This window comes from Euprymna scolopes, chromosome 2 (assembly GCF_053919585.1).
Source record: "Euprymna scolopes isolate OS-2025 chromosome 2, ASM5391958v1, whole genome shotgun sequence".
In the NCBI taxonomy this organism is placed as follows: Eukaryota; Metazoa; Mollusca; class Cephalopoda; order Sepiida; family Sepiolidae; genus Euprymna; species Euprymna scolopes.
Genome location: NC_136483.1, coordinates 184,554,872 through 184,582,015, shown reverse-complemented (window position 1 = coordinate 184,582,015; position 27,144 = coordinate 184,554,872). Strand labels below are relative to the sequence as shown.

Below are 27,144 nucleotides of genomic sequence, written 5' to 3'. Positions count from 1 at the left end.
AATTAGGATAGGATTCAGGATTATAAGGATCTATGTTAATATTTCGACATACAAATATTTAGTCGTCTGGAGGCAAAGTAACGAGCCCTTTTAAATCGATATTTAAAAAAGAAAAAAAGAAATTTCCAATTATAGTAACATCATACATAAGGAACCATATACTTACAGCAATTATCGGTCTTATGTTTAAACATACTTAGTCAAGGAATGATAATTTAAGAACTTCAAAAGAGTGCGCGAGCCTTTCCTAGTCTCACAAAAAAACACGTTCACATTTCAAGCTATATTACTTGTCATATACATACGCGCACACAAACATACGCGCCCATGTCCACACATGTACATATATTCACATTCGCGTACATACTCACATTCACGTGTATATACACACACGCTAACGTACACACATGTACTCACATACATGCACGCATGGACAATGTCACTTCCCCTTTCAAAGGAAATCCATACATGCGCAAAAGACACACCGGAAACACCTATAAAAGGAAGAGACAGGCTGTTTCCAGCCCTTTTCAGATCAGCTTCCTAGCTGGGTGTCTGCAGACCGACAGCGTGCCTTTTCGGCATGTGCGCGCACACGTGTACCTCACACCACTTGCTATTATGTGGGACAAAAGGCTAACAAACAGTATGTACACCATACACTCTTTCTCTCTCTATCTACAACTTGTCCCTGAGAGTACCTTCGCATAGCTGACTGCTAACTGATGTCAACCCTCTATCCTTTTCTTTGTCTACACGATGGACTGCCATTTCTCGTTCCATTATATTACTCAATTCTCTTCCCACGTGCGAACAAACGATAGTGAGATGAACACGCATTTCCTTTTCTTTCTACAACACCAGTCCCGCAACAAACGATGGTTATGAACACGAACACGTTATATCTAAAACATCCATTCTTTCAACAGTAAATAAACGACACGTTTATCTTATCCATCAATTGAGTTTTTGTTTCCTTCAATTCCATTCGTTTCATTATTTTCTTGTAGCGAGTTAGGGTATTATTATATCCTGGTCCGCAACAAGAGTGAGGAATTATCAGACAATAGCACAAAATAAAGTTTAGGTAAATAATCAATAACTTTACAAACAAGAAAGTAAGGAATAAGAAGAGGCTTGTCTTTCATGAATATTTTGATTACATGTTGCGTTCAGTATTATGTGCATCTATGTTTCTACTTGTTTTCAGTCTGTGGTCAGTATTTAGGCATCTCGGGAGGGGGTCTTTTTATAGATTTTCGGAAATTTATCTATATATTTTATAAGGATAAAAAGTTTAATATAAGTCCATTATGCAACTACAATAACAACCTAAAAAATTCAAGCAAACATAAGTAGCATCCAAGCAAAGCCAGCTATAAAAATAAGTATCATAAAAGTTTTGGGTTTGTATTATTATACACATGGATTCGAAAAAAGTTGTCAAAAAACAAATATATAACAAATAAATGTTATCTAAGGCAAGATAAGTTGCTTTTCTACTTAACTGGATAATTTTTTAGTGTTTTTATTTAATGTAAAATGTTTATTTAGCTAAAAAAACATAGTGCTTATCAATGTATGTGAAAATTACAAATGACACCAGACTCTCTATTGAACATGGTAAGTTTGGGAAAAGGAGTTAAAAATAAAAAAAAACTATACAAAATGCTGTTAGAAACTGACTCAATATATGTTACCATGACATAAGCTGACATATATTTGGTGGGTTTTTAACAGTATTTTGTATAATTAAAAAATTTTTTTTAACTCATTTTCCCAAACTTACTGTGTTCAGCAGAGTCTGGCGCCATTTGTAATTTTCAAATACATTGGTAAACACTGTGTATAGTAATACAAACCCAAAGTTTTTCTAGGTGCTAAAGTTTAAAAAAAATAAATCTTCCTTACAATAAATATGATATTGTAATTATGTCTCAGCATGGGGAGTAGACTTATTTTGTGCTAATTTTGATTAAAAGAAAATTTTAAAATTGTGGTTAAATAACAAATAAAAAATACAGTATTAATGCATTAAAATAAAAGGATGGAGTTAAGTATTGAATTAAGTTTTACTCCTTGACTTGTTTTTAAATAAGGAAAGTAGTTTGAATGTTTCTATGGCATTAAAACACTAAATGCAGTTGTAAATCAAAAAACAATATAATTTGAATAAATGCACTTAGATGCCAAATTTGGCTAATGGAAGATTTATTAGTAAAATTACAACTAACTGGAAAATAAAGAAAAATTGAAAGACAAGTAGAAAAATATAATAACAAAATAGCTTCAATTACTAATTTAATATTTAATTTAATAAAAAATTAATATTTTAATTTGAAATAAGTTATAAAATTTTTCACTCTCTCGTACTATGTATTTTTTTTTTAAATTTTGCTTTAAATAACTTTTTCTTCGAATTTTAAATTGTCTGCCAATGAAAAAAAAAAAGTTTGAAAATTCTATGTTCTTGGGGGGGGGGAAATGTCTTTCCTATATTACCCCCCCCCCCACTTGGAGTGCTTTTTTTCTTTTTCATATAATTTTAAATGTTCCACAACAGATTCGTAAACCATATGAAAAGGCAGTTTGCTACGTGAAGAAGGCACATTCAACAGCCGTCGTTTATATTATCATGCGCTCGCGCGTAGCGTAAATGGAATCTGTAAAATGGCGGAAAATAGTCCCTGGATTCAGGGGTTAATACCATGCAAACTGTAAATTTGCAACGAGTTTGATTATCAGATTCGTTGTCAGCGACCTCGATTACTCATAAAAACACTAAATTAGAATGGTCAGTGTTCTGTTGTAGCGTATCGGTATATTTACCTTATATACTAATCATCCTTTAATGTTTGTTCTTATTTAATGTATTAATTTACCTCTTTATTTCTATATAAAAAAGTAAAATTTTGGTAATTGTTTATTTCTATGTTAATTAAAAGTCATTTATTGAACTTTCGAAATCGCCTTTGCCTTAATGCTGTTTCTGACAACCTTTCTATTTTTTGTTAGGGGTTGAGAAACATTTACCTATGCTCACATTACGACTGATACCAGGCATCGGTGAGTGTCGACCAAGCCCCTACAGTCCTTTAGTCTGAGTGACTAGTTAGTCTGCAAAGTTAGGGTTCAAAAGATTTAAAAAAAACGTTAAACTTTTTTCCTTTTTTTTAATAAATTTTTCACTTTTTTTTTTTTTGTTGTGCAAAGAAGTTTGAAAAGAAATGTTTAATTGCTTCATTCACAGAATATTTTAATGAAATGTAAATTTCTAAAAAAAAAAAAAAAAAATCACTTACCGCATTTATTTAACTGATAACAAAATGATTGTTTTCTTTTGTAATTTTCAAAAGACCTTAAGTGGAACCGTCAGTTAGCATAATACGTAGTTCTAATGTTTTTGCTTTTTGATACTCTAAAAAAGCCGATCGACAGATAACTAATCATGGGCCTCAAAGTTTCAAAACAGACAGACAGCGTCTATGTATGTGACGGAATAAGAAAACTCATTAAGATAAATAAAGATTACCTTTTAAAGTAGTTTCCTCAATATTTTTGTAGTCAGAATTTTTCCTAGAAAGGCATCAGGTACGTTGTCAACATCCTCAGTGAAAGTGATTTTTTTTTTCTTATCTGGAACGAACTGGATTTGAACTTGGGACACTCATGTCGTCAGTTTGTGTCATTAACCACTAAATCACCAACTCTCAGAGCAATAGATATATAAATGTGACTTATTTCATTGTTGTCTGAGTGTCTATGCAATTGCTACGGAAAAAACACCCAGCTTTGTAAAAGCTATGCAAAGATTACAGCCAATCAAATGTTGTTTGATAACGTTGAAGGAGCAGACAGAAAGAGGATAAGATCTCTTTCCATCTTCTGTAGACGTAAGGAAATGTTTCTTAACTTTTAGACAGAAGAGCACATTTCCCTTATAGTGGTCAGAATAACTCAAGGGAGATTATTCTGATAATTTTGGAACCAATAATACCATTTTCCCATTTTTTTTCTCAAAACCACCTGTGGAGTTGGATGCTTGAATTTTTTTTACATCTTGTTCTCTTTCGGTGGAGGAGGGATCCTTCACGACTGAGACAATTTTTATTTTTGTACCTTTTCTCCACGTTAAAAAACGACCTTGGTGTCTAACTCTGTCCCGTGGGGAGGCATAGTAAAAATAGGTACATATTTCAAACTTATCTTTGTAGTATTTTGACTATTTTTCTTTAATTTTACTTTTGTTATGAGGTAAGCTTATATACCCATTTTAGAGACTACAGTTACATCTAACACAGGATAGGTTGCAATTTGTGGCAGATATGGCCCCAGAATCATGACGTATACTTCTGTAACATACTTTTACTTGCACACTTTTTAAAATCGTCATGTCTTGACTATTACTGGCCTGCAAGACTACAACTTTTTATTTTGTTCTTTTTAGTCTTTTTCATTCATTTTTAAAGTGTTTTTTTTTTTTTTTTTTTTATCACAATAAGACATCTAACTTGGGTCGTAACTTTTAATTTCTTCCAGAAAAGAAATGTCATATTTTACCAATATCACCACAAAAACAGAAAATCCAGGTAAGTTTTAATTTTTTGAAAGGATTAATATATCTTTGTCAATGATATGACCTTTTGAGAACTCTACCAAACTCCTCCGGCAATTTTTGGTCTAAACACTTGAAATTTTAGATATAGGTTCCTTGGACAGGAATCTAACTTAATAACTTGATTTGACCCCAAAACTAGTGTTGGGACGATTCCTTATTTTTATACGATTCCGATTCCGATTCCAGGAAAATATTGATTAACGATTCCGATACCAAGTATGATTCCGATTCCTAGGGAATTATTGTTTTGAAATATACCAGGTAGTTTTATACTTATGGTCGGTAGTTCCCAAATATGTTCCCTAACTTTGGAAGAGATATTTTATGTCTACACCGTCGTGTTTTGGTTTAAATAAAATTATTATATAGTAAACTAAACGGAAAAATTAGCAAAATTTATTTTAGAGAAAATTTATTTTAATTAATTGGAATACAGAAAAAAAAAACAAAGAAAATAGAATTTATCCTTCAGAGAAAAAACAAATAAAATAGAATTTATATAACAGAACAAAAACAAGAAAATTAGAGAATAAATTAACACGATTCATTATTTTGGTCCTCATAATTTACAGATTTAATGAATTAAATAAAAAATATATAGCGGAAGAGAAAGAAAATATATACTAATTAAATATAAAAAAAGATAAATATTTAATTTAATAATTTATAAATGAACGTGCGTAATGAAAAAAACAATGTGACATGGCGCCGTAGATACAGAATAACCCTTCCAAAGTTAACGACCATATTTGAGAAATACCATTAATCGAAAGTTTTTGTGTTTTATACCAAAAGGTAAGTATAGCGAAAAGTTACAAGTAAAGGAATTTCAAAAACGATTTTTTGTTTGGCTATTGATAGTTGTATTTGTGACGGCAGTTCTTCAGACCTCCATAATTCACAAAGAGTAGTTAACACCTATTGTTTTTTCTTACTTTTTCATTACTTTTACACGTTGTTTCTAACGTGAAGAATAAGTTTAGCCAAACTAATTTTGAAATAGGGTATATCAAAGGAACACATATAAAAATTATACCACTATAAAAAACAAATGAAATACTAGATAAAATTGAGCAAAAATAGTTACTAAAATTACAGAAAAAGATAAAACAAAACAAAAAATGGTGAAGTTTGTTGAGTGAAATGAATTATCGAAAGAATATTAATTGAACTAATAGAAATGTTAAATAAAAAAAATGTCACATTTCAATATTTTTTTAATAATTAAATTCTCAGGGTTGTCGAAATTAAAAATTAAGTGATTTTTTTTAATTAGATTTATTTCGAAGCTTGTTACCTTGAAAAATACATTTGAAACCCTTTTTTGTTTTTATAAATAAATTGAACAAAAAAACGCAATTAAAAAAATTTACTTGATAATTGAAACTTTAAAAACATTAAACATTGAAAAATTACTTATCTCACAAATTAACGTCCAATAAAGTAGATCCAGTCATCATACAGGAATTCGGTTATAATAAATATATCTTTCCCAATCTTAAAAATTAAATTTTTTTTTTTTTTTTTTTTTTTTTTTGGAGAGAGAGTGCTTTAAAATCGCCCGGGAATGCCGCCTGAAATTTTAAAGAAGTAAATTTTAGGAGTTTAGTGCCTTTCAAAGACGGTTATCATAATTTATTATCATCCTTTAATTTCCTTTTTTCCTCCCCCACACCTTTCCATGTGGTTCAGTAGTTAACCAGTGCTCCTGTTGCTGTCAGTCAGCTATCTTTACCTAAGTTTTAATTTCTAGTTAAAAGAATTTTTCATGAATAGAATCAGCATTTTTAAAAATTATTTTTTTAGTTGTATATATTGTATTTACTCTTTGAAGTTAAGGAAGGTTAAAAAAATTGGTGACTTAGGCAAAAAAAAAAAAGACACTGCGATTTCGACTCTAACTAATAAAACTGCTCTGAGTGACTAGTTGGTAATTTTTTTGTTCCTTTTCTTTTTTATTTTGCTCCTCCAATTCATTTGGATGCTTCATAGTTAAATGTTTTAACATGTTGGTTGTGGTCATGTTAGATGGTTTTGTTCCTCGCGATATTTTAATTTGACAGACTTTGCAAAACTTCAAAAAGTTTCCATGCAAGACTTTTTTTTGGACTTTGAGGCGATATTAGAAAATTCAGTTTATCTGTAAACAAATAAATTACTATTAAATTTTGTTTTAAAGCTAGTCACTTATTTGGATAATTAATTGAAAATAATCCGCTAAAAAAGACAAAAAGAAAAAAATATAAAGGGATGGAGCGGTAAATTGTACCAACCAGTAGTTAACAAAAAAAAAAAAAAACTTATAGAATTTAATTTTTGAAACCAATGTATAAAAGTTTACACAATGAAATGCAAATATGCATTTCTTTTGAATTTTTTTTTTTTTTTGGTTGACTGTGTTCAATTCACACATGGTTGATGCGGTTCAATATTGCTACTATAAGTCTTAAGTAAAATTCTATTTATAAATACTTTTTAAAATGAAATTATTTAATTAATCGTAAATATTATTTAGACATAAAAATTAATTGATTACCACACCTTTTAAAAAATATATATTAATTTCTTTTTCGTTCGGCAAAAAACTGCGTCAAACACTTTTTTTTTAATTTTCAATTTAAAATTCTAGAAAAAAGATTATATTATTCTGCTTTTAATATAATCAAATCCAGGGTTTTATCTTTCTGGAGAAAAAAAATTAAAAAATGGATTTTATTTCAATGAAATTTAAAAAAAACAACTTGACTGAATTGAATTAATTACCCTTAAATTAACGAAGGGGTTATTTAATAACTTTAGGTTTGGAAGAGATAGGTATGGGGTCGTTTTTTTTGAAACTTCAAAAGAAACCGACTACTGTCCAAATTTTGCGAAATAATACGTGATCAATTTCATTTTAGAGATATTTCTTTCAAAAGCCTTCTTTTAAAAAAAGAAAAAAAAAGTATATTGTTCTATTAAACCTTTTACTGTTTAAATAATTTGACTTTGCTCGTTTTAAGAAAATATAAGTTGAAAAAGCATTTTCATTCACTATTAGAAGATTTGTCAGTAAAAAAAACAGTCGCCAAAAAGATAAGCGTTTTTTTTTTTTTTACTCGTAATGTAGAGCCCTGCATACTTCTTTTCAAGTTAACTCTTTTGTAGTTTTGATCACAATAGATCTGAATGAATGAACCTTGTAAGGGAAGGGCACTAAGCATTGCCCTGTTAATAATGAATTTCTTTGGTTTCTTTTTATAACATGCTACATTTCTCTCTTGCCGTTAGAAATATCAGGACATTTTTTTTCTTTTTTTCAACATCAGGATAAAAGAATCGTAATGAAGGAATCGGAAAATTAAGGTATTTTTTAACGATGCGATTCCGATTCCGATACCTCCCAAAATACACGATTAATCGTCCCACCACTACCCAAAACAATAAATTTTAAGGGGTCAAAGTTAAAATAATTTGAGCTCTGCGGTCTCTACCAAATTACTCATACAATTTCTGGTCTAAACATTTGAAATTTTACATAAAGGGTATTCAGAGATAGGGCAAGCTTTTATATCAGTTTGGGTTGAAAACTTTTAGTTACCAATATATAAATGTATGTTTGCATGTCTGCCTAAAACTTTCGACAGAGGTGACAGATTTTACCAAGATCAGTATCATTTTAAAGTTCGACCTTTCATACAATAAATATCGAAAAATTGGCTAAAAACATTAATATCTTCATCTTCAACTAGGCACTTTTCTACAGGGATGGGGGTCGCCTTTTTTGCAAATATTTTTTAAAGATATCCTCTCGTTCAGATTGTCTAGCCTTAATTTAAACATAAGTCACTTCAGGTTTGGCGGTGGTCGTAACTGCAAAGACGTCGGGTTTTTTTTCCCGTTCTTTTCGTCCTTTGCGGTACGGGTTTGAGGCTGTCTTTCTACTACCACTTTTTTTTCTTTTTCTCAACACACACATCCAAACACCTAGGCAACGCCGGGCTGGAATGCTAGTATATATATATATATATATATATACTGTTAGTGTGCTAGTGCTATGGGGACGTCTCTGGAGGGCTGTTACATCCTGGGCATGGCACAGTAGTTCTTCAGGCATGAACCACGATAAATGATTGGCACATCCTCTTTAAATCAAAAAGTTGATATCTCATCTGTTTGATGGGTTGATAAACCTTCCTTGACAACAAATGTCAACCTGAACATTGTTTCTGTACTAGTCTTCTCCTTCGTCTTCTCACCATCTGTCACATTGTCAACTGCCAACGAGGGGGGCACACATGGGTTCAAAAGTATAAATAAAATAAAATATTGCACTCTTGATGTGTGAGTGTGAGACCATCGACCCTTAACATGCTAAAAAAAAGCAAGGTCCACATCTACATTGTCATCTACTGAGGTTGTGTTCATCACTTGATGTCAACTCATCTCAATCTGCTCCAAATCACGTGTGTTCCACTGTCAGACTGACTGCTGTTCTCAATCATTGCAAACCCAAGACTGTTACTAAACTGTGTTTGTCATAAATTGTCACAAAATTCACTCCCTTTCTTGAAACTGACTGTAAACTAACTCTGAGCATACTGATCTTTTTGTCCCATTTACTGCCACATCCTTTTTTTTTTTTTTTTTTTTTTTTTTTTTTTTTTAGTTTAACTTTTTTTAAGTTTAACTTGCTCCTTTGGTTTTTGGTTTTTGATTTAGTTAATGAAACATTAACCTAGTTGTTTTTTTTTTTTAGTTAATGGAATATTTTCATAGGAGAAATAATTAATCTTTGAAGAGGTTACAGATAAACAAATAGTTTAAAATGAATCGGAGGCGTAATTGTTGTTTATAATTTTTTGATTACCTTTTATCCATCTGTGATTGTTGTCATTAATTTTTCCAGAAAAGATGAACGCTGTGATTATGGGAAGAAAGACATTTGAGAGCATTCCAAAGAAATTCTTCCCTCTTCAAAAGAGAATCAACATTGTCCTAAGCACAACTATGACGTAAGTATGATAAAATTCATTTTTATTTATGTATTTTATTTTTTTTTTCAAGCAAAACAAACGAACATTTTGATACAACTTTTTGATAAACAAAAAATACAGGATGGAACGATAAATTTGTCGCCCTAAAGAAAACAACATTACAGCTTTATTTTAAAACTTTTATTGAAAATATCAGATATGGGTCAGGAACTAGGAGCATGCCTATTACACAAGTGCCAGTGAGAGCTCAGCGGATGGTGGCGCTCAGGCTGGTTTTAGTATTGTGGGAGGTTATGGTGATGTTCTCGACGTGTGACCAAACAAAGTAGTCCAGCGGGTTCAGATCGGAGGAGGAGGGGGCTAGTGAGAGAAGAGTATAAAGTCGTAGCACTCCTTCTGAAGCCACGCATGGGTCTCTTTGAACTTGTGGGCCAGTGTCAAGTCCTGCTGCCACATCCGGGGTCTGCCAACAACCACCTGATTGCACCAGGGGATCACCACACTCTTCAGCATATCCAAGTGCACTTTGGTGTTGACCTTAAAACTGACTTCGAAGAGGTGAGGTGGCATGATTTGGCCCTCACTTGAGAAACCATACCAATGACTATAACTGTGGCTGAAAACTCAATTGAGTTGTGCTCTCAAGCATTGAACCATCCGGATTTGCACTTTGAAGGTGCTGGCAATGGTCCTATTGTCATAACTTGGATTGGTAGAGAGCATGAGTTATACAGAGGTGCATCTGCGAACATCTTGAACATTGTGTCACTTTCAGACCTGATAGAAGGCACTTATCGCGCTTGGGATTTGTACACAACTGGCCAACTAGTAGATGGTTTGCAACAACAAAGAAAACCGGTTTCCATCAAACGGAAATAGAATAATGTCTTTTCTACGGCAATAATTTTATCGTTCCACCCGGTAGATAATTTCTACTTAAATATAAAAGACACTTTCTGTTTGTGCATGTGAGTTCATTCCCTATGGACTCTGAAACAGCTGGACCTATTTTTTTTTTTTTTTTAAATTTCGCACAAATGTACTTTGTGTCTGGGAGTGTTCTTGAATAGGTTTTGTATTGGAGTGCCCTCAATAAGTATCAAAAATCGATAATCGAAAAATCCCATTAAAGATGGAACAGTCAGATTTTGAACAAAATCAACAGTCTGATACAACCTAACATCAGAAATGCATTTGATAAGTTTTATCACCGCACAAGCAGAGAAGCCTGGCATATAAAATCAACAGTATGTTCTTGAAAACGCGTATATTCTACATAAATATTTCTGTTTAGAGCACAATTGAAATAATTAGAACAGTTACACCATGCTCCTTGACTTTTGAATTTTACCCTTAAAAAATAATTTTAGAAAATCAACAGTAGGTTTTCTACATTGCAATGCAGTGCATGGAGGCATGTGAAGCATCCTTCCAGTGCACCATAGTGGGTCCCCAACTAGAGAAGGCACTGGCAATTGATTTGATTGAGAAATTGGCAATTTCATCGATTTCGATAACAATAAAAGTATAGTGTGGAACATTTGTTGATCCTCATTCAATCCCGGGTAACACTGGGCCTCCCTGCTAGTTATTTTAATTTCCGGTCAACCTTTGCAAATACAAACAAATAATAAAACTCGAGTTGTTGGTTTTTCGTCCAAAAAATTGACTTTTAATATAGGGAAAAATGTATTTAAAAAAAACAAAAAACGGGGGGGGGGGATATATATTAAATATTTATTTTTTAATGTAGGTAGTGTGTTTTTTATTTATGGTATCGGTTTGCTAAACTTTCACAAAAAACACTCGTTTAACTACAACAGCCATCAACAATTCCTCCCATTCTCTGTCTGTGCCTAAATCTAAATGCAAATTCCATGAACAAAGCTTCTTTCCCAGAATTGCCCAGCTGCGGAATTCTGTTCTGCTGGCCTGCTTACTAGCTGACTACAATATGGTCATCTACAAGTCCAAGTTTTTGTTGAGCCCCTCCTCCTTAAATAATCCATTTCTACCATTAACTATTAATATGCTGTTATCCTGGTGACCACCATACACTCATTAACCGTCATCCTGTAGTGACCTTAGGCCTTGATACATGCTGACTTTTATGTAAAAAAAGAAAAAGAAAACTTTTTAATAAAACTTTAAACAATTCCCAATTCTAACGTGTAAGGAAACTCTTGTTTCCAAAAATGGTGTACTCTTGATTGGAACCATATGATCTCTGTGTTTAATTATTAAAAAGTTTTGTACTCTACATAAAAAAAAGTATTTGTTTTAATCAAGACATTAAAAAATGAAAATATTGGGAAAAAAAATTATATTGTACGTACTCCTTATAGAATAAAGTATTCATACAAAAAAAAAATCACTTAATTTGATCAAGCAGTTTTTTTTATAGAGAAAAATCAAATTTTGATGAGATCGATTGTACAGCAGCCATCTTGCTTATTTCGTGAACGAAGAGGGGCACCTTTTAAATGAAAAAGTGTAACAAAGGGCAAAATGAAAAACAGATTAAAAAAAAGGACAAAGAAAGCATAAAATAAGTGAAAAAAAAACTAAAATGTTTATCTAGGTATTTTTTCTGCTCATGTTTCAAAATAATCTCATCGAATTTTGACAAGCTTTAAGCAGTGATTGGAGTTATCTCCCTTGCGCACTCCTCCTTATCTGCGGAAAAAACAAGAGAGCTGTAACACGATCTCATTAAAGTTTGATTTTCCTCTGTTTAAAAAAAATGATTGATCAAATCTAGGGATTTTTTTTTTTTTTTTTTTTTTTTTTTTTTTACAATAATTTTAGTTATTTCAGTATTTATTGCCTTTCATCTGTTCTGTCTTCGGTCAGTGAAGAAGTCCTTCTAAACTGAAACAATTTTATATATTTCGCAAAATGGCATTTTGTGAAAAACTGACCACGTGTCTAATTTGGGTTTGGTACATTTCGGCGTGGCCGATTCAGTGTAGCTGATTTGGCATGTGGATGATTCGCCGTCAAGTTAGGAATTATATTTTTAAAACTAATTCAGTAAATGAAGATATTTGTTTTTCTTAAAATAAAATTGAAATAAAAATTATTAAAAAAGAAAATTTAAGTTTATTTAAAAAAAAAAAAAACTTAAAAATAACCGTGTTTATTTAAAAAACAAAAAACAAAAAAAAATTAAAAATAACCGTGTTTATTTAAAGCACAATACAAAAACAAACAACATTCAGTTGTCGGCAAAGAGATTATATTTTAATTGTTTTTCTTAATTAAAAAAAAAATTACAATATTTTAAAGGTTTAAAAAAAAAAGAAAATCCTTAAAAAATTAATTATAAAATAATGAACTAAAAAAATGATTTCCCTTAAAAAGCAATTAAATTGATATAAAAATTAAAAACTTTGAACCATGTTTATTTAAAACACAACACAAAAACATGCCACAACAATCAGTCATCAACAAGATTATATTTTCATCTTGTTTTTCTTAATTAAAAAAAAAGAACTTAAAAATAACTTATTTTAATTGGAATTCATTGAGATGAGTTTTGTTTTATTCATTTTATTTATTCATTTTATTTATTAATTTTATTTATTAATTTTATTTATTAATTTTATTTATTAATTTTATTTATTAATTTTATTTATTAATTTTATTTTATTCATTTTATTTTATTAATTTTATTTATTCATTTTATTTTATTCATTTTATTTATTGCGGACTATTATCCTCATCTTAGTTGTTGTTTCACAACGTTTCGACCAACTATTTCTCTGGCCTTTATCAGGTGGTAACCGCTATGGGATTGAATCTCTACAGCTTTAAGTGAGAATTGTCTGAAGATAGTGGTTTCAATCCTGCACAAAGCGTGCCAGAGGCTTACTTGGCCAAAAACGCAGTTACCACCTGACAAAGGCCAGAGGAATAGTTAGCCGAAATGTCATGAAACAATTAAGAAAGATGGGGATAATAAATTTTGAAAAATAATTGTTTATTTAAAACATAACACAAAACAGACAACAATCGGCTGTCACTGACGAGATTATGTTTTCATAGTTTTTCTTAATTTAAAAAATATTTTAAGTTTTTTTTAATCCTTAAAAAATTAATTAGAAAATATTTCACCAATAAGAATTTTGCAAGAACATGATTTTTCTTAAAAACAGTTAAAGTGATTTATTTTCATTTTTTTAAGTTATAAAATCTTTATAAAAATGTGACTGGTGTGGTTGATGCCGAATCGGCTGAGCCAAATCTGCCAAGCTAAAAACAGCCACGTCAAAATGTCCCATTCCTGTCTAATCAGCCCTCGTAAGGAGGAAAGTGGACAAAGTATTGTTGCTACATCTAAACTGGTGCCTGAATTACTAGTCTTTCTGTTGGACAATGTGCAAAAAATAATTTATAACCTAATGGGTCCTTTGCACGTGTTGCATCACTGCTGTTTTGCATCTATGTACTTGTTTTACAAATATTTCCATGGAATGTCCTCTGGTGAACTTTTACATTTGTAACCCCCCCCCCCAACCTAAATTAAATATACCTCGCTCATATGACTAGTAACAAACCACACCTCTTTTCTGTTGAGGTCCCTAAACGTGATCCTCCTTGCTCCTTGTTTTCCCAACTGTACCAACAGGCAGACATTTAAATGTAATATGAATAAACATCTCACTACCTAACTTTCACCTAGGTTACCCTTTATAAATATTGTCTCTATCACAGTAGCTCCTCCCGCTTCAATGGCAATATGCCTTGATAACAAGGTTAAAACAAGTAACTAGGAAATTTGTTTGGAAATAAATGTATTAATTAAAACTATCGAACTCACCATCGATGTTTTTCATTACTTTTTTTTTTTTTTTTTAAGATGTGTGTGTGTGTGTATATATATATATATATATATATATATATACACATATATACACTTGTGCCCGATATTATTCAGACCCCCCCCCCCTTGAAAATTGAGTTTATTAGGTGTAACTTTGTAAGAATTTATTGTTTATGTCCATATTGATACATATTCTGAATAAACCTCTTCTGATCATTTTCGTCATTTTAAAATCTCGGGATACTTGTAATAAAAGAAATATACAGCTATTTATAAAATCTGCAATGTTCAAAAATAATCATACCCCCTTATTTTTTCAGTATTAATCGAGTTTCTGACTGTCTGTTTTTGTTTGATTCTTATTTTGAATGCTTTTATACAACCTTTGATTAATTTCATTTCGTTTTTTGCATTTTTCAGAAATTAAAATGATATCAACTGAAAACCAATAAAAGAATAAAAATTATTAGAATGGGGAAGAAAAAAGAGCTTAGTAATGATCTTAGGACTAAAATTGTGAATTCACATAAGGATGGTTTAGGTTACAAGTCAATTTCCAAGAAATTTGAGGTCCCTACAGCAACAGTACAGAGCATCATCAAAAAATTCCAGAGCCACCACACAACAAACAACTTGATTAGTAGAGGAAGGAAAAGGAAACTGTCTGCTAGAGCCACCAGGAATATTGTAAGAAGTGTTAATGCAAATCCAACCACCACTACTAAGGACATTTTAGATAATCTGGAGTCTTCTGGCATAAAAATATCAAGGCAAACATTGCAAAGGACTCTGCATGAAAATGGTCTGAAAGGAAGAAGACCAAGAAGGACTCCATTGCACACCGGAAAACACCTTGCAGCACGTCTAAAGTTTGCTAGGACCCATGTGAATTCTCCAGAGTCCGTTTTCTCAAGTATTTTGTGGACTGACGAAACAAAAATTGAATTGTTTGGCCATATGGATGCTTCTTACGTTTGGAGGAAGAAAGGAGAAGCTTACAACCCAAAGAACACCATACCCACGGTCAAACATGGTGGTGGTAGCCTAATGTTTTGGGGCTCCTTTTCGGCTAGTGGTCCAGGTAGTGTGGTCAAGATAGATGGAACCATGAAGAAGGAGCAATATTTGGAGATACTCCAGAAAAACATTAGACAGGATGCGGAGAAGCTCCATTTAGGACCAAACTGGGTCCTTCAACAGGATAATGATCCAAAACATACTGCCAAAATAGTCAAGAAATGGTTTGAGGATAATCAAATTAATGTTTTGGAATGGCCTAGCCAGAGTCCCGACCTGAACTCTATCGAAACCCTCTGGCACATATTGAAAACTGAGGTTAAAAAGCGGAAACCTAGAAATTTGAGGGATTTGGAGAACTACTACATTGAAGAATGGTCAAAAATCAGTGTTGATGCTTGTAAAAACCTTGTTGATAAATATCCGAAACGGTTACAGGCAGTTATTAAGAATAAAATGCATGCTATTGACTATTAGTAAGAGAGGTATGAATAATTTTGAACTAGTGCCATTATTGTTTTTCTTTGTATAATGTTTCAAACTTGCATAATTTATTTATTTGTTGAGTTTAAATTAAATGCTTATGCTTGATTTATTGTTTGAAATCCCTTTAATATTGTCTACGTTCTGGTTTGAGCAATATTCTTATAGAAATCTCAAAGATCCGAGGGGTATGAATAATATCGGGCACAAGTGTATATATATATATATATATATATATATATATATAATCATAATTAATCAATAGCAATACATGCAGAACATTATTTTCAATGCAAATGCCAATATCAATTTCAGGAACTCTGTGAAACTATGGCCATTCCTCCCAGAGTGTAAGGAAGTGATTCAGAAAAAAAAAAAAGAAGTTTGTTGGGAAGTGGGAGGGGGGGCATGACATGGATTAAAAACAATTCACCAAGGTGCACAAAAGCAGTAAGATTAATACCCGGAAGTAGGGTGCATAGTCAGCTGGGAGTGGTCAAGTAAGACAAGATCTGGACATTTGATTTCTGATCCTGAAAGTTTTATGAGAGTGGACAGCTCAGAACAGACCAGGAGAGTTTTAGCAGATGAGATTAGCAGATCAATCAGCTGACAAAGATGCCTTGACAAACAACTATCAAGGGACAAGGACAATATTTTCAGGGTCCTTTATCATACACAGTTGGGGCACAACTGAGTTATACCAACTATTTTGATTCATTTTTAAGCTGACGAGCAATGTTTTACAAAGCAAGTTCAACTTTGCAAGATTTTTATGTCTCTCTTTGTGTTTGATTTTTTTTTTCTTTTCATTTTTTGGTTTTGGCTTTTTTCTTTTTACATTTTTTCCCCTCTTTTTTGGTTTTGGCTTTTCATGTTTTTTTCTTTTCGATTTTTACTTTTAATTTGATTTTTCTTTGTTTTTTTTTTGTTTTTTCTCATTTTTTTGTTCTTTCATATTTTAATGTTTTTTTTTTCTTTATTTTACATTTTTCTTATGTTTTTGTTTTTCGTATGTCTTTGTTTATTTTTGTTATGGAATTTTTTATTTATTTAAATTCAATTTTGATCAATATATTTTATGAAGCATATTCAACTTGCAAAATTTGCATGTCTCTTGTTTTTGTGTTTCTTTTTTTTTTTTTTTCTGGATTTGGCTTTTTTGCTTACGTTTTTTTCTCTTTATTTATTGTTTTTGATTTTGCACTTTTTTTTCCTTTTGCTTTTAATTTTTGGTTTTTCTGTTTTCATTTTTTTTCTTTTCATTTTTTTTCTTTTCATTTTTTTCTTTTCATTTTTTTCTTTTCATTTTTTTTCTTTTTATTTTTTTTCTTTTCATTTTTTTTCTTTTCATTTTTTTCTTTTCATTTTTTTTTCTTTTCATTATTTTTTCTTTTCATTTTTTTTCTTTTCATTTTTTTTTCTTTTCATTTTTTTCTTTTCATTTTTTTCTTTTCATTTTTTCTTTTCATTTTTTTTCTTTTCATTTTTTTTCTTTTCATTTTTTTTCTTTTCATTTTTTTTCTTTTCATTTTTTTCTTTTCATTTTTTTTTCTTTTCATTTTTTTTCTTTTCATTTTTTTTTCTTTTCATTTTTTTTTCTTTTCATTTTTTTTTCTTTTCATTTTTTTTTTCTTTTCATTTTTTTTTCTTTTCATTTTTTTTTTCTTTTCATTTTTTTTTCTTTTCATTTTTTTTTCTTTTCATTTTTTTTTTCTTTTCATTTTTTTTTCTTTTCATTTTTTTTTCTTTTCATTTTTTTTTTCTTTTCATTTTTTTTTCTTTTCATTTTTTTTTTCTTTTCATTTTTTTTTTCTTTTCATTTTTTTTTTCTTTTCATTTTTTTTTCTTTTCATTTTTTGTTTTCCTCTTTCACTCTTTTACTTATTTTACTTTTTTTTTTGTTTGTTTCTCTTGTGAATCGGGTTGAAATATTAAGATCTTCGTTGAGTAAACCTAATTAAATATTATACTGCAATAAAAAAAAAATTATGTGGCACATTTCCTTTTTGTTTTTCTTTTTATGATCAACCCCTCCTCCTTCCAACCAATTTCAGTGAAGCAGCTGAGGGAAGTTATTTAGCTGAAAGTCTTAAAGAAGCCATTTCTCTCACCTCTAGTGCCCAATTAAAGGACAAGGTAGAGAAATTATTTGTTATTGGAGGATATTCAGCTTACAAGGTTAGTTGAGTTTTTCTTTCTTTTTTAAATTGATTTTTAAATTTAATAGCTTCAGCTACCCCCTCTACCCTTCCAAGAAAAATGAGATTCTACTTGTTTTACAAGGTTATATGTAAATACTCTGAAAACTTGTCAGAAAAAAAAAAAGAAAAATTTGAAGAAATTAAAATCGAAGGAAATATTACTTTAGAATTTAGAGTGGATGAGCTGTTATGCATCTACATTTAACATAAAATGGTACCTCATTTCTGAGCCATTCTAGCCTTTTAAAGTAGCTATCCAATTTTTTTACCACTATTAATTAACACTTAAAAATTGAACCCAATTCCTCTCAGTTCTTCAAGAACACATACAAAAAACATTTGATTAATTGCCTTAAAAGGCTAGAATGGCTAAAAAATGGGAGAGAATTTTACCATGTTTTAACAATGACAAAACATTAATTAGTTGATGAAAAGATATATATATGCTCTTGTACAGTAATTGAGCCCTCTTGTTGTAATTTCTCCTATAACAATATATATATATATATATATATAAAATTTCAGGTATTTATTTTCAGTGTTTACTGCGACAGTGCTCAATATGTAAGTAGAGCGAGGAAGTAAGTTTTGAAAATATATATTGTAATTAAGTGGAAAATTCTGTATATCTTAATTACCATATATATTTTCAAATTTATTATATTTATGAAATCCAGTATAGCGATTTAAGACGTTACCCATGTGTGTTAGGAATTCAATTATTTGAGGTAGGAGGGATAGGTGCCTGTAAACAATCCAATAACATTATATATCTCCATTTCCTTTTTATCCTTTTTCTTCAAATTCTTTTTTCGTTCCACATAATCAACTTTTTAGGTGTTTTTAAGAAGCATCTATTTGTCTTTGAAGAGTGTTTAGTGGTCTTCCGTTATTAAATGAAATATATTTAAGATGTACTACAAAAAGATTAAGTCTTTTGCAAAAAAAAACAAAAAACAAAAAAAAACCAAAAAACAAAAAAAAACAACAACTTATGAGTGTGCATTAATCCTTTTTTTTTTTTTTTTTTTTTTTTCTGCAATGATAAATAAGAAATTTCCAGTTGGTATCTGGGGGCGCATTAATTCACTGGGAGAGATGCACCCCCAGTCTTCGTTAAGACATGTATCTAGGAGAAGGAAACTCTGATGTAAAAAAAACCTGCGGTCTACTGTATACTCTGCCCTGTGGCAGTCATCTGCACCAACAAAGGTTAGCAGTAATACGAAAAAGTATGGTTGGTTCTACACAAAGCCTTCACCACTATAAACAATTTATGTGTGGATTTACGAGTAACTTAGTTATGGTGAAAACTCAGACGTCGAAATCAATGGGAGGGTCCATCATATATATATATATATATATATATATACTATCCTCAGTAATTTTTTTTTTTTTTTTTTTTTTCAGGAAGTTATTGCATCAGATTATCCTTGTCGTATTTATCTGACGAAGATAAATGCTGATTTTGAATGTGATACTTTCTTCCCAGAATTTAAAGAAGAGGAATTTCCTGAAGTTATCGGGTAAGTTGTGTAATTAGCTTTTAAAATCTCCCTCATTCTTCCAAAACTCTTTAAAAACATGCTTATATGAAGATTGGTACACCTTCTCTAAGTGATATTGCTTCAAGTAACAACACTAAGCTGAATACTCCACCAGATTAGATTAATTGCGGAATCCAGTAAGGCTCGGAGACCAAAAGAAAAATCTACTATAATGTAGTTAACTGGTTAATAAATGAGAAGAAAATTAATATTCCTAACTTCTTTATTAACATTTGAGAGATAAAAAGAAAACTGTAATGAAATATTCAAATATCTATGCATCTCATATACTGATAAACTGTTTACCCCAGAAAGGAACCCCTTCATTTTTGAGAAAAATGAAACCAAAGAGTGTCATCTTCATTTTCAAAATAATTCCTTTCAGTTGTACATTTTATAAATTTGATAAAGAATCGTTTTCATCCATTTTATTTCTTCATATTTATCTTAACACTCACAACCCACTAAATTCCCTCCTCGAGTGTCTAAGGTCTCTTTGTGCCTCAGTTTGTCATAACAACTTGGCATGAGGATACTTTGCACTACAGATGTTGCTTCTAATAAGAGCACGAAGCTGGATTGGATACTACACCAGACTCAAATTCTTGTCCTGGAATCTTCTAAGTCCTAGAAACTACAATAAAGATGAACACTGACATAGTTAACTGGTCATTCACAGAGAGAAAAATTAATGTCCCATCACTTTTTTTTTTTTTTACTAACTCAACATTTGAGAGGTCAAGGTGAACTATAATAGAATATTTGAGTACACACACAAGTACACACACACACTGTGCTGTATCCTCAAGCCATACAGAGCGTCCCCAGGTTGCGGATAGGGGAAACCCCTCTATTTATAGGGGGTAGTTTTGAATATTAAATCAAAAGCCGCTGACAATGAGGAAATAAAAATTAAAATGAAAATGAATACCAAAAATAATGCATACTGGCTGGCCGTTGCCCAGGATAAAAAGGGTCCCTTACCTCGTTCACACACCAGACGAGAAAAGGTATTTGAAGGTGTGAACCCTCTTACCTCAGATAATGGCACTACCATGACAGAGGTCCACTTGGATCAGCCAACAGATCGTGAATTAGATCCTGGCCCCAAAAGGAAACACACATATATGTATGTATGTATGTATATGTAGAAAAGTGTTAGCTCTAAGAAGGGTCCCCTTTAATTTTTGAGAACTTCGACCGAAGCAAAAATGAAATAAGAGAGAAACATCTTTGTCATCACAAAAGTAAAAATATAAAAAAAACCCAGATTAGTCGTTAGCTGACCCCCATTTCAGCTCCTTCCTATTGCATATTGCACTAACATCACAATGTTATGACAACCTTGTAGTAGAAATGACACAAAGAAAGACTTGTGTGCATACTCTTTGATGAGTGCTAAAGCTTAGCTGTTAGAAAGAAATTCTTTATTTTATTTTCAGAGACATTCAAAAGAAATAGACGCATTTGTGTATTGACTTTTTTGAAGACTCTTATCCTCATCTTCATAGTTGCTGTTGTTTCACCACATTTCGGCTAACTCATCCTCTGGCCTTCTTCAGGTGGTCAACCACGACAGGATAGGAATGCTGAGTCTTGCACTGCCTTCCATAGTTGTTGTTTCACCACATTTTAGCCAACTAATTCTCTGGCCTGCTTTGGATAGGATTGAAACCGCTATCTTCAGACAATTTTGAAACCATAGAGACTCGATGTCTCTGTTCATTGTGATATGAGCCCCGAAATCATGAAGCCTTATCTCAAAAGATTCCAAACAATAATATATAAAATACTCATGTTCATTCAAAATTTTATATCACAAAAACTTTTACTATTTTTGTATTCATTCTTTATACAGGATCTATAGCATCTATGATAAAATGCTTATGAAAATTTAATCCCTATATTCATCTAATATATAAAATAAAGTTGTCTTTTATTCTGTACTTTTTGGGATTATTAGCTTTTTTTTTTTCCACACCTGAAGAAGGTTGGAAGTTACATCAACCAAAATGTTGTGAAAATGACATTCAAGATGAGAATAGTAGGCTGTAAAATTCAAAGAATTTGGGCTGATCCATCTGCTACTAGTCTCTCACTCCTGGACAGAGTTCAAAAGAGAGTTGCCAACCTAATAGGTTCTGAACTGTCATTTAAGCTTCAGCCTCTGTCCCATCGATGAAATGTTGCATCCTTCTGCCTGTTCTACAAGTATTTTAATTAGAATGCTCTGATGAACTACAAGCACTACGTAAATATCCCTGACAAACCCGACAAGCAGCTAAATCCCACCCCTACACAGTAGAGATCCCTAGATGTAAGAAAGCCTTCTACTCCAATAGTTTCTTCCCCAGAACTACTAGACTTTAGAACTCCTTTCTGGGATTCTGCTTTCACAACTGTACTGACATGCAGAAGTTTAGGTTAACAGACATCTTGCTGCTCATCTCCCTTCGTAATGTCCCTGCAACTTATGTCTCTGATAACAGCCCCCTACTTCAAAGTGGCACTGTGCCTTGTTTGGAGTGAAAATGAAATTTAAAAAAAAAAAAAAAAAAAAAAAAAGAAAATTGGTCTGGGTGAAAAGGTTCCAGGAGATGGGGAGCGGAGACAGTCATATGAGGAAGAGTAAGAATGGGACATTTGTAAGAGGTGGGGTGGGGGGGGGTGGGGTGATTTTCCTGACGTGACCATCAAAAATATCTCATCCTTACAGATTCTCTATTGGTACTCATATCACTGAAAGAAAAAAAAATGACAAATACCCTTATTATAAAGTTTTTAAATAAAATAAACACCATAGCAATGAATAAATACATAATCTTCTGCTGGATTCCAAGCCACCGGCATCTACATGAAAGAAAAAGTGGATAAACCGACCAAAGAGTCACTTCAACAAAACCATGCAACTGGAAAAATCCCTTATACAGACATAAAACCCAAAAGAAAATGACGAGAATATTGGAGCTCATGCACAAAGAATAAACTAAACTATTCAAACTAACACCAAACATCGGAATAAGCGATTTTTTTTTTTTTTTTTTTTTTTTTTTTTTTTTACACAGGCATCACCACATTATCGAGGCCACTCGAGGATAAGGGTTAAAGAGTGTACAGTAGAAATTGGACAATATAGTAATCAATTCGGTAAATTTGTTAACTTATATGGAACGGCTCATCAAAAACTTGTTTACGTTAGACTTGAAGACAACCATATTGTAGTCAGCTGGAAAGCAGGAAAACGGAAGACAATGCCACAGGCGTGCAGTTCTAAGAAAGAAGCTTTGTTCATGGAATCTACATTTAGGTTTAGGCACAGATAAAGAGTGGGGGGAATTATTGATAGTGTTTTCAGCTAGACGAGTGTTTCTTATGAAAGTTTGGCGAAGGGGGGGACCATAGACTGAAGCTTAGTCGAACACTTTCCATGAAAATAATGATACATCAGAGACAAACTCGCAGCATCTCTTCTGTGAGATAGAGGTTACAGGGAAGAGAAAAGGACATCTACGAGGCTACAAAGTCTATTTTGAACTCTATCAAGGCAGGACAAGTCCCTTCTAGCAGCTCCTGCCCAGATGTGGCAACAGTATTCCATCCTTGGACGTACCTGGCTCTTATATAGATAGAGAATTGCATCAGCAGTGAGATATCTACTGGATCGATAGAAAGATCCCACCATTTTTCCAGCGGCCTTGGCAACAGATTTGATGAACGTGTTCCATTTAAGATCAGGAGTAAAGGTCAAGCCCAGAAGCTTGTCAAAGCGTGAGGCCTTCCCAAGACGAGAGCTATTCATTTCAGTTGATGCCAGATGTGGATCAGAATGTTGATGATGTAAAGAGAGAAGCTTGGTTTTAGATGCATTAAAAGTAACCAGCCACTCCTTTCCCCATTGTACCATGTGCTCAAGATCAGAGGAGAGAGAATCGGAGAGAACTTGGTCGTTTACTGTCTTAGATGTGCTACCATAAATGGTAGTGTCATCAGCATAAATGATGTAAGGATGTGATTTGGAAGATCATTAATGTAGATCAGGAAAAGAGCTGGGCCCAGGATGGATCCCTGAGGGACTCCAGCATTAATACTGTGAGCTTCTGATTTTTGCCCCTCAACTACTACTCTTATGAACCTATCAGAAAGAAATGATTCATTAATTGAGAAGACATTTCCAGCTATACCATAGCTAGAGATCTTTGAAGTAAACCGTTATGCCATACCCTATCAAAGGCCTTAGATATGTCAAGAGCAATTGCCCTAAAAAGGTTGCCTCCGTCAAGAGATTTGCTAATCCTATGCGATATAACTGCCAGCACATCTGCTGTAGATCTAGCAGAACGGAAACCATATTGAGTGTCACTAAGGTTATTTTTGTTGAGATGGTTGATTACTTCTGTATTTAACACAGATTCCAGCAACTTACTCATGACGCACAGGAGACTTATTGGCCTGTACTGAGAGGTGGATGAGCGATCACCTGAATTCTTAAATACAGGGCATACTGATGAAATTTTCCAGGGTGATGGGAAGCTATTCTCCTTAAGACAACGTTTAAACAGTTTTGTAAGTATAGGCGCTAGTTCTGGTTGAGATTTTTTGAGTACTATAATTGGAATACCGTCAGGGCCTTTTGCTTTACTGGAATCAAGGTTTTTGATTAGCTTGGCAACATCACGTACAAATATATGTATATCACATAGCGTGTTTTCTGATACAGGAGGAAATATTGGGGGTTGGTGGCCTTGGTCGCAAAAGGTAGAATTAGCTGCAAAGTTCCTGGCAAAGAGTTTGGCTTTGTCTGATGCTGACGAGATTACCTCAGGTCCATTGATGATAGTTGGGATAGAGCACACGCTTCTGTTCAGGATTCTGTTTGCTATTTGCCTAACTGGTGGGAACCAAGCTGCTGCTCAGCTACTTTGGACTTGATGGACTGAGCATACAACTCTTTATTACTTTCTTACAATGGTTGCTGGCAGTCCTGAAAGTGGCTTTAGTTTTTGTTCGATGATCTATAAATTTATGTAAATGAGTCTTGCAATAGTAAGCCACTAACTTGTTGCGAAAAGTGCAATGTAACTGTTTGTGTGAACTGCGTTGCTCCTTACCATAATGAGTAAATTTTATCTTGAATATATGGCCTCTTGATTTCTAAAATGGCACATGTACCCAGTGTCCTGTTTATAAGAGTCAGTGTTTCGCTTTCTAAATAAAATAACTTTTTCCTTTCAATTTGTGTATTCCAATCCATTTTTAGCCCTTATACAAAGTTTCAATTCAATAATAAATCGTTTAGATACCTTGGGACTTACTGGGTTGATTTTAACCACACTTTTACACACTGACATTTAAATGTTTACATTTTGACATCAATTACTTTATTGTATTAAAGTGATTTTTTTTTTTTTTTTAAATCTTTTCAGTTTGCCTGATGTTCCCAGTGAAGCGCAAGAAGAAAAAGGAATAAATTGGACGTATCACGTTTACGAAAGGAAAAAGTAATTCTGGATGACCTAATTCCACTTGACTTATTTGCACTACAATAACACTCGATAATTAAAACTAGTAAGCTTACCCATTTGAATCGAATACATGCATAAACACTTATCTTTTCTTTGTTGGTTAAGACAAACAATACTTGCTCTTCCGTGCCTTATAAAAGTACATCATCCTCCATATTTGCATACTGGTAGCAAATAAACAAGAGAGAAAATTTTGCCAACATGATAACAGTGTAGTATCTGTTCTGATACTCCATTTCAACTCTTCTGTTCTTGATCAGTGAAGGAGAGATCCTTCTAAACTAAAACCATTTTTATTTTTGTTTAAATCAAAAATTACCCGTTTTGAGGCAGCTGGATTTTCTTCATATTAAAAATTGACCTTGTGTTTAACTCTGCTCTTCAAGAAGGAGCAAAAGCCATTTCTACACTGATGAGTGGAGGGAAAAAAAGAGTTTTGTGAATCACACTGCTGTGGTGCTCTTACATCAAGTTTCTGATGTTTTATTCCTTTCCTGCTTTTTCTTATGGACGTTGTGCCAATGCTGAACAACTTTGAGAGACTCCCTTTTGATCTATTATTGCTAAAATCAATTGTTCATTTCTCAGTTCATAAGGAGTAAAATGTTTACTCCTCTAAAAACATGTGACATGCAAACCAGTTTATTCTGGCACAAAACTCTTCAATATTTTCTATTTCACTCTGCTCTCTAATTGATATTTAGACCATTTGGGCCAACACCTCCCACTAAACCTAATTTTTCTTTATGTATTATTTTAATTTCAAAAGTCAACTGACTAAAAAATCAGTTGCAGGAGAAAATAAGTCCCAAATATTCTCACAACAGAACGTAGTCTTTTATTATCATCTTTTTTTTTTTTTTTTTTTTTTTTTTTTAATGGAAGTTGCTCCAGACAAGGAATAAAAAAAAACACTTGATGTAAGAAGCTAAACAATATTACTTCAGGGTCAACAATTGGTCAAGATAAGTATTTCATACATCGATTTCAACCCAGAAAATAGCAATTTTTTCCCCCCTTTTTCAGAAGCATTGTTTATGGAATATGAGAACTAAAGGACAAAAAAAAAAGAAAAGAAAGCGAGAGTTACAAGGCTAATGAAAATAAATCCAAAATCCACTTTCTACATTACTGGAATGTCTGTTAACAAATGGTTCTCTTTAAAGAGTGAACATGGTAGTGTTAAATTGTTTGAAGTTTGCTAGAATTATTCACTAAAATTACGTCCGTTTAAAAATGTTTCATTTTCAGCAGGGAAGATTTGAGGGTTTCTTTCATGGTGTAAAGTCAATCTATTTTTATTCTTTTAAAATTTGAAATGTTTATTTTTTGGGGAAAACATTGTTCAGTTAATAAACTTTTTTTTATCACATGCGTCTCTTTGTGTTATATACTAAATACATGAATGAATCTAACATACCTAGATGTAGAGGAATATACTTCCTTTTTCCCCTGAAGAGCTCCACTTACTCTTGATCCTTACCTTATAATGTCAAGTGTTTAACAAGGAGGGATGAAGTACTATTTTTTTTAAACTTTGGTATGACACTATCAAGGATTAAACATGGTCTCTCAACCCATTAGCAAACACTCTGACCATTATGCTAAGTTGGCCGGGAAGAGAATAGGGTGCAAGAAAGTATATAACTCTTTATTTAATCCATTTGAGTAGATTGTTCTTGTTCCTTTAACCATAACAAGGTAGAAGTATCAATTTTTATGTTATTTTATTTACCACGTGTTAAACCCAGATTTTTAGTTTCTGTTACATCTCTTATACTAATGCACATCCACATTTACACCTGTTATTTATAAGTGTGTGTGTGTATGCGCGCGCATGTGTGTGTATATATATGTGTGTGTCATATAAGCGTCTCCGAGATGTATGTGTGTACATAGCTGATCAAGTCATCTAGTCTATATAATGTCACAGTAAATGGTCTGGAGCATAG

General features: G+C 32.2%; 1 protein-coding gene across 4 annotated transcripts in view; it reads left to right on the top strand.

Moving 5' to 3' along the window:
- The window catches only part of LOC145299393 (dihydrofolate reductase-like), a 65,934-nt gene extending 39,372 nt beyond the window's left edge, over window positions 1-26,562 (top strand). For all 4 annotated transcript variants that reach the window (XM_080144399.1, XM_080144398.1, XM_080144400.1 and 1 more), the window contains exons 2-6: window positions 4,540-4,589; window positions 9,507-9,612; window positions 17,977-18,100; window positions 19,534-19,649; window positions 25,094-26,562. In XM_080144399.1, coding sequence (XP_080000525.1) covers window positions 4,540-4,589; window positions 9,507-9,612; window positions 17,977-18,100; window positions 19,534-19,649; window positions 25,094-25,172 — 475 coding nt within the window. In that variant the 3' untranslated portion in view covers window positions 25,173-26,562. The remainder of the gene's footprint in view (window positions 1-4,539; window positions 4,590-9,506; window positions 9,613-17,976; window positions 18,101-19,533; window positions 19,650-25,093) is intronic.
- Window positions 26,563-27,144: the final 582 nt, after the last annotated feature.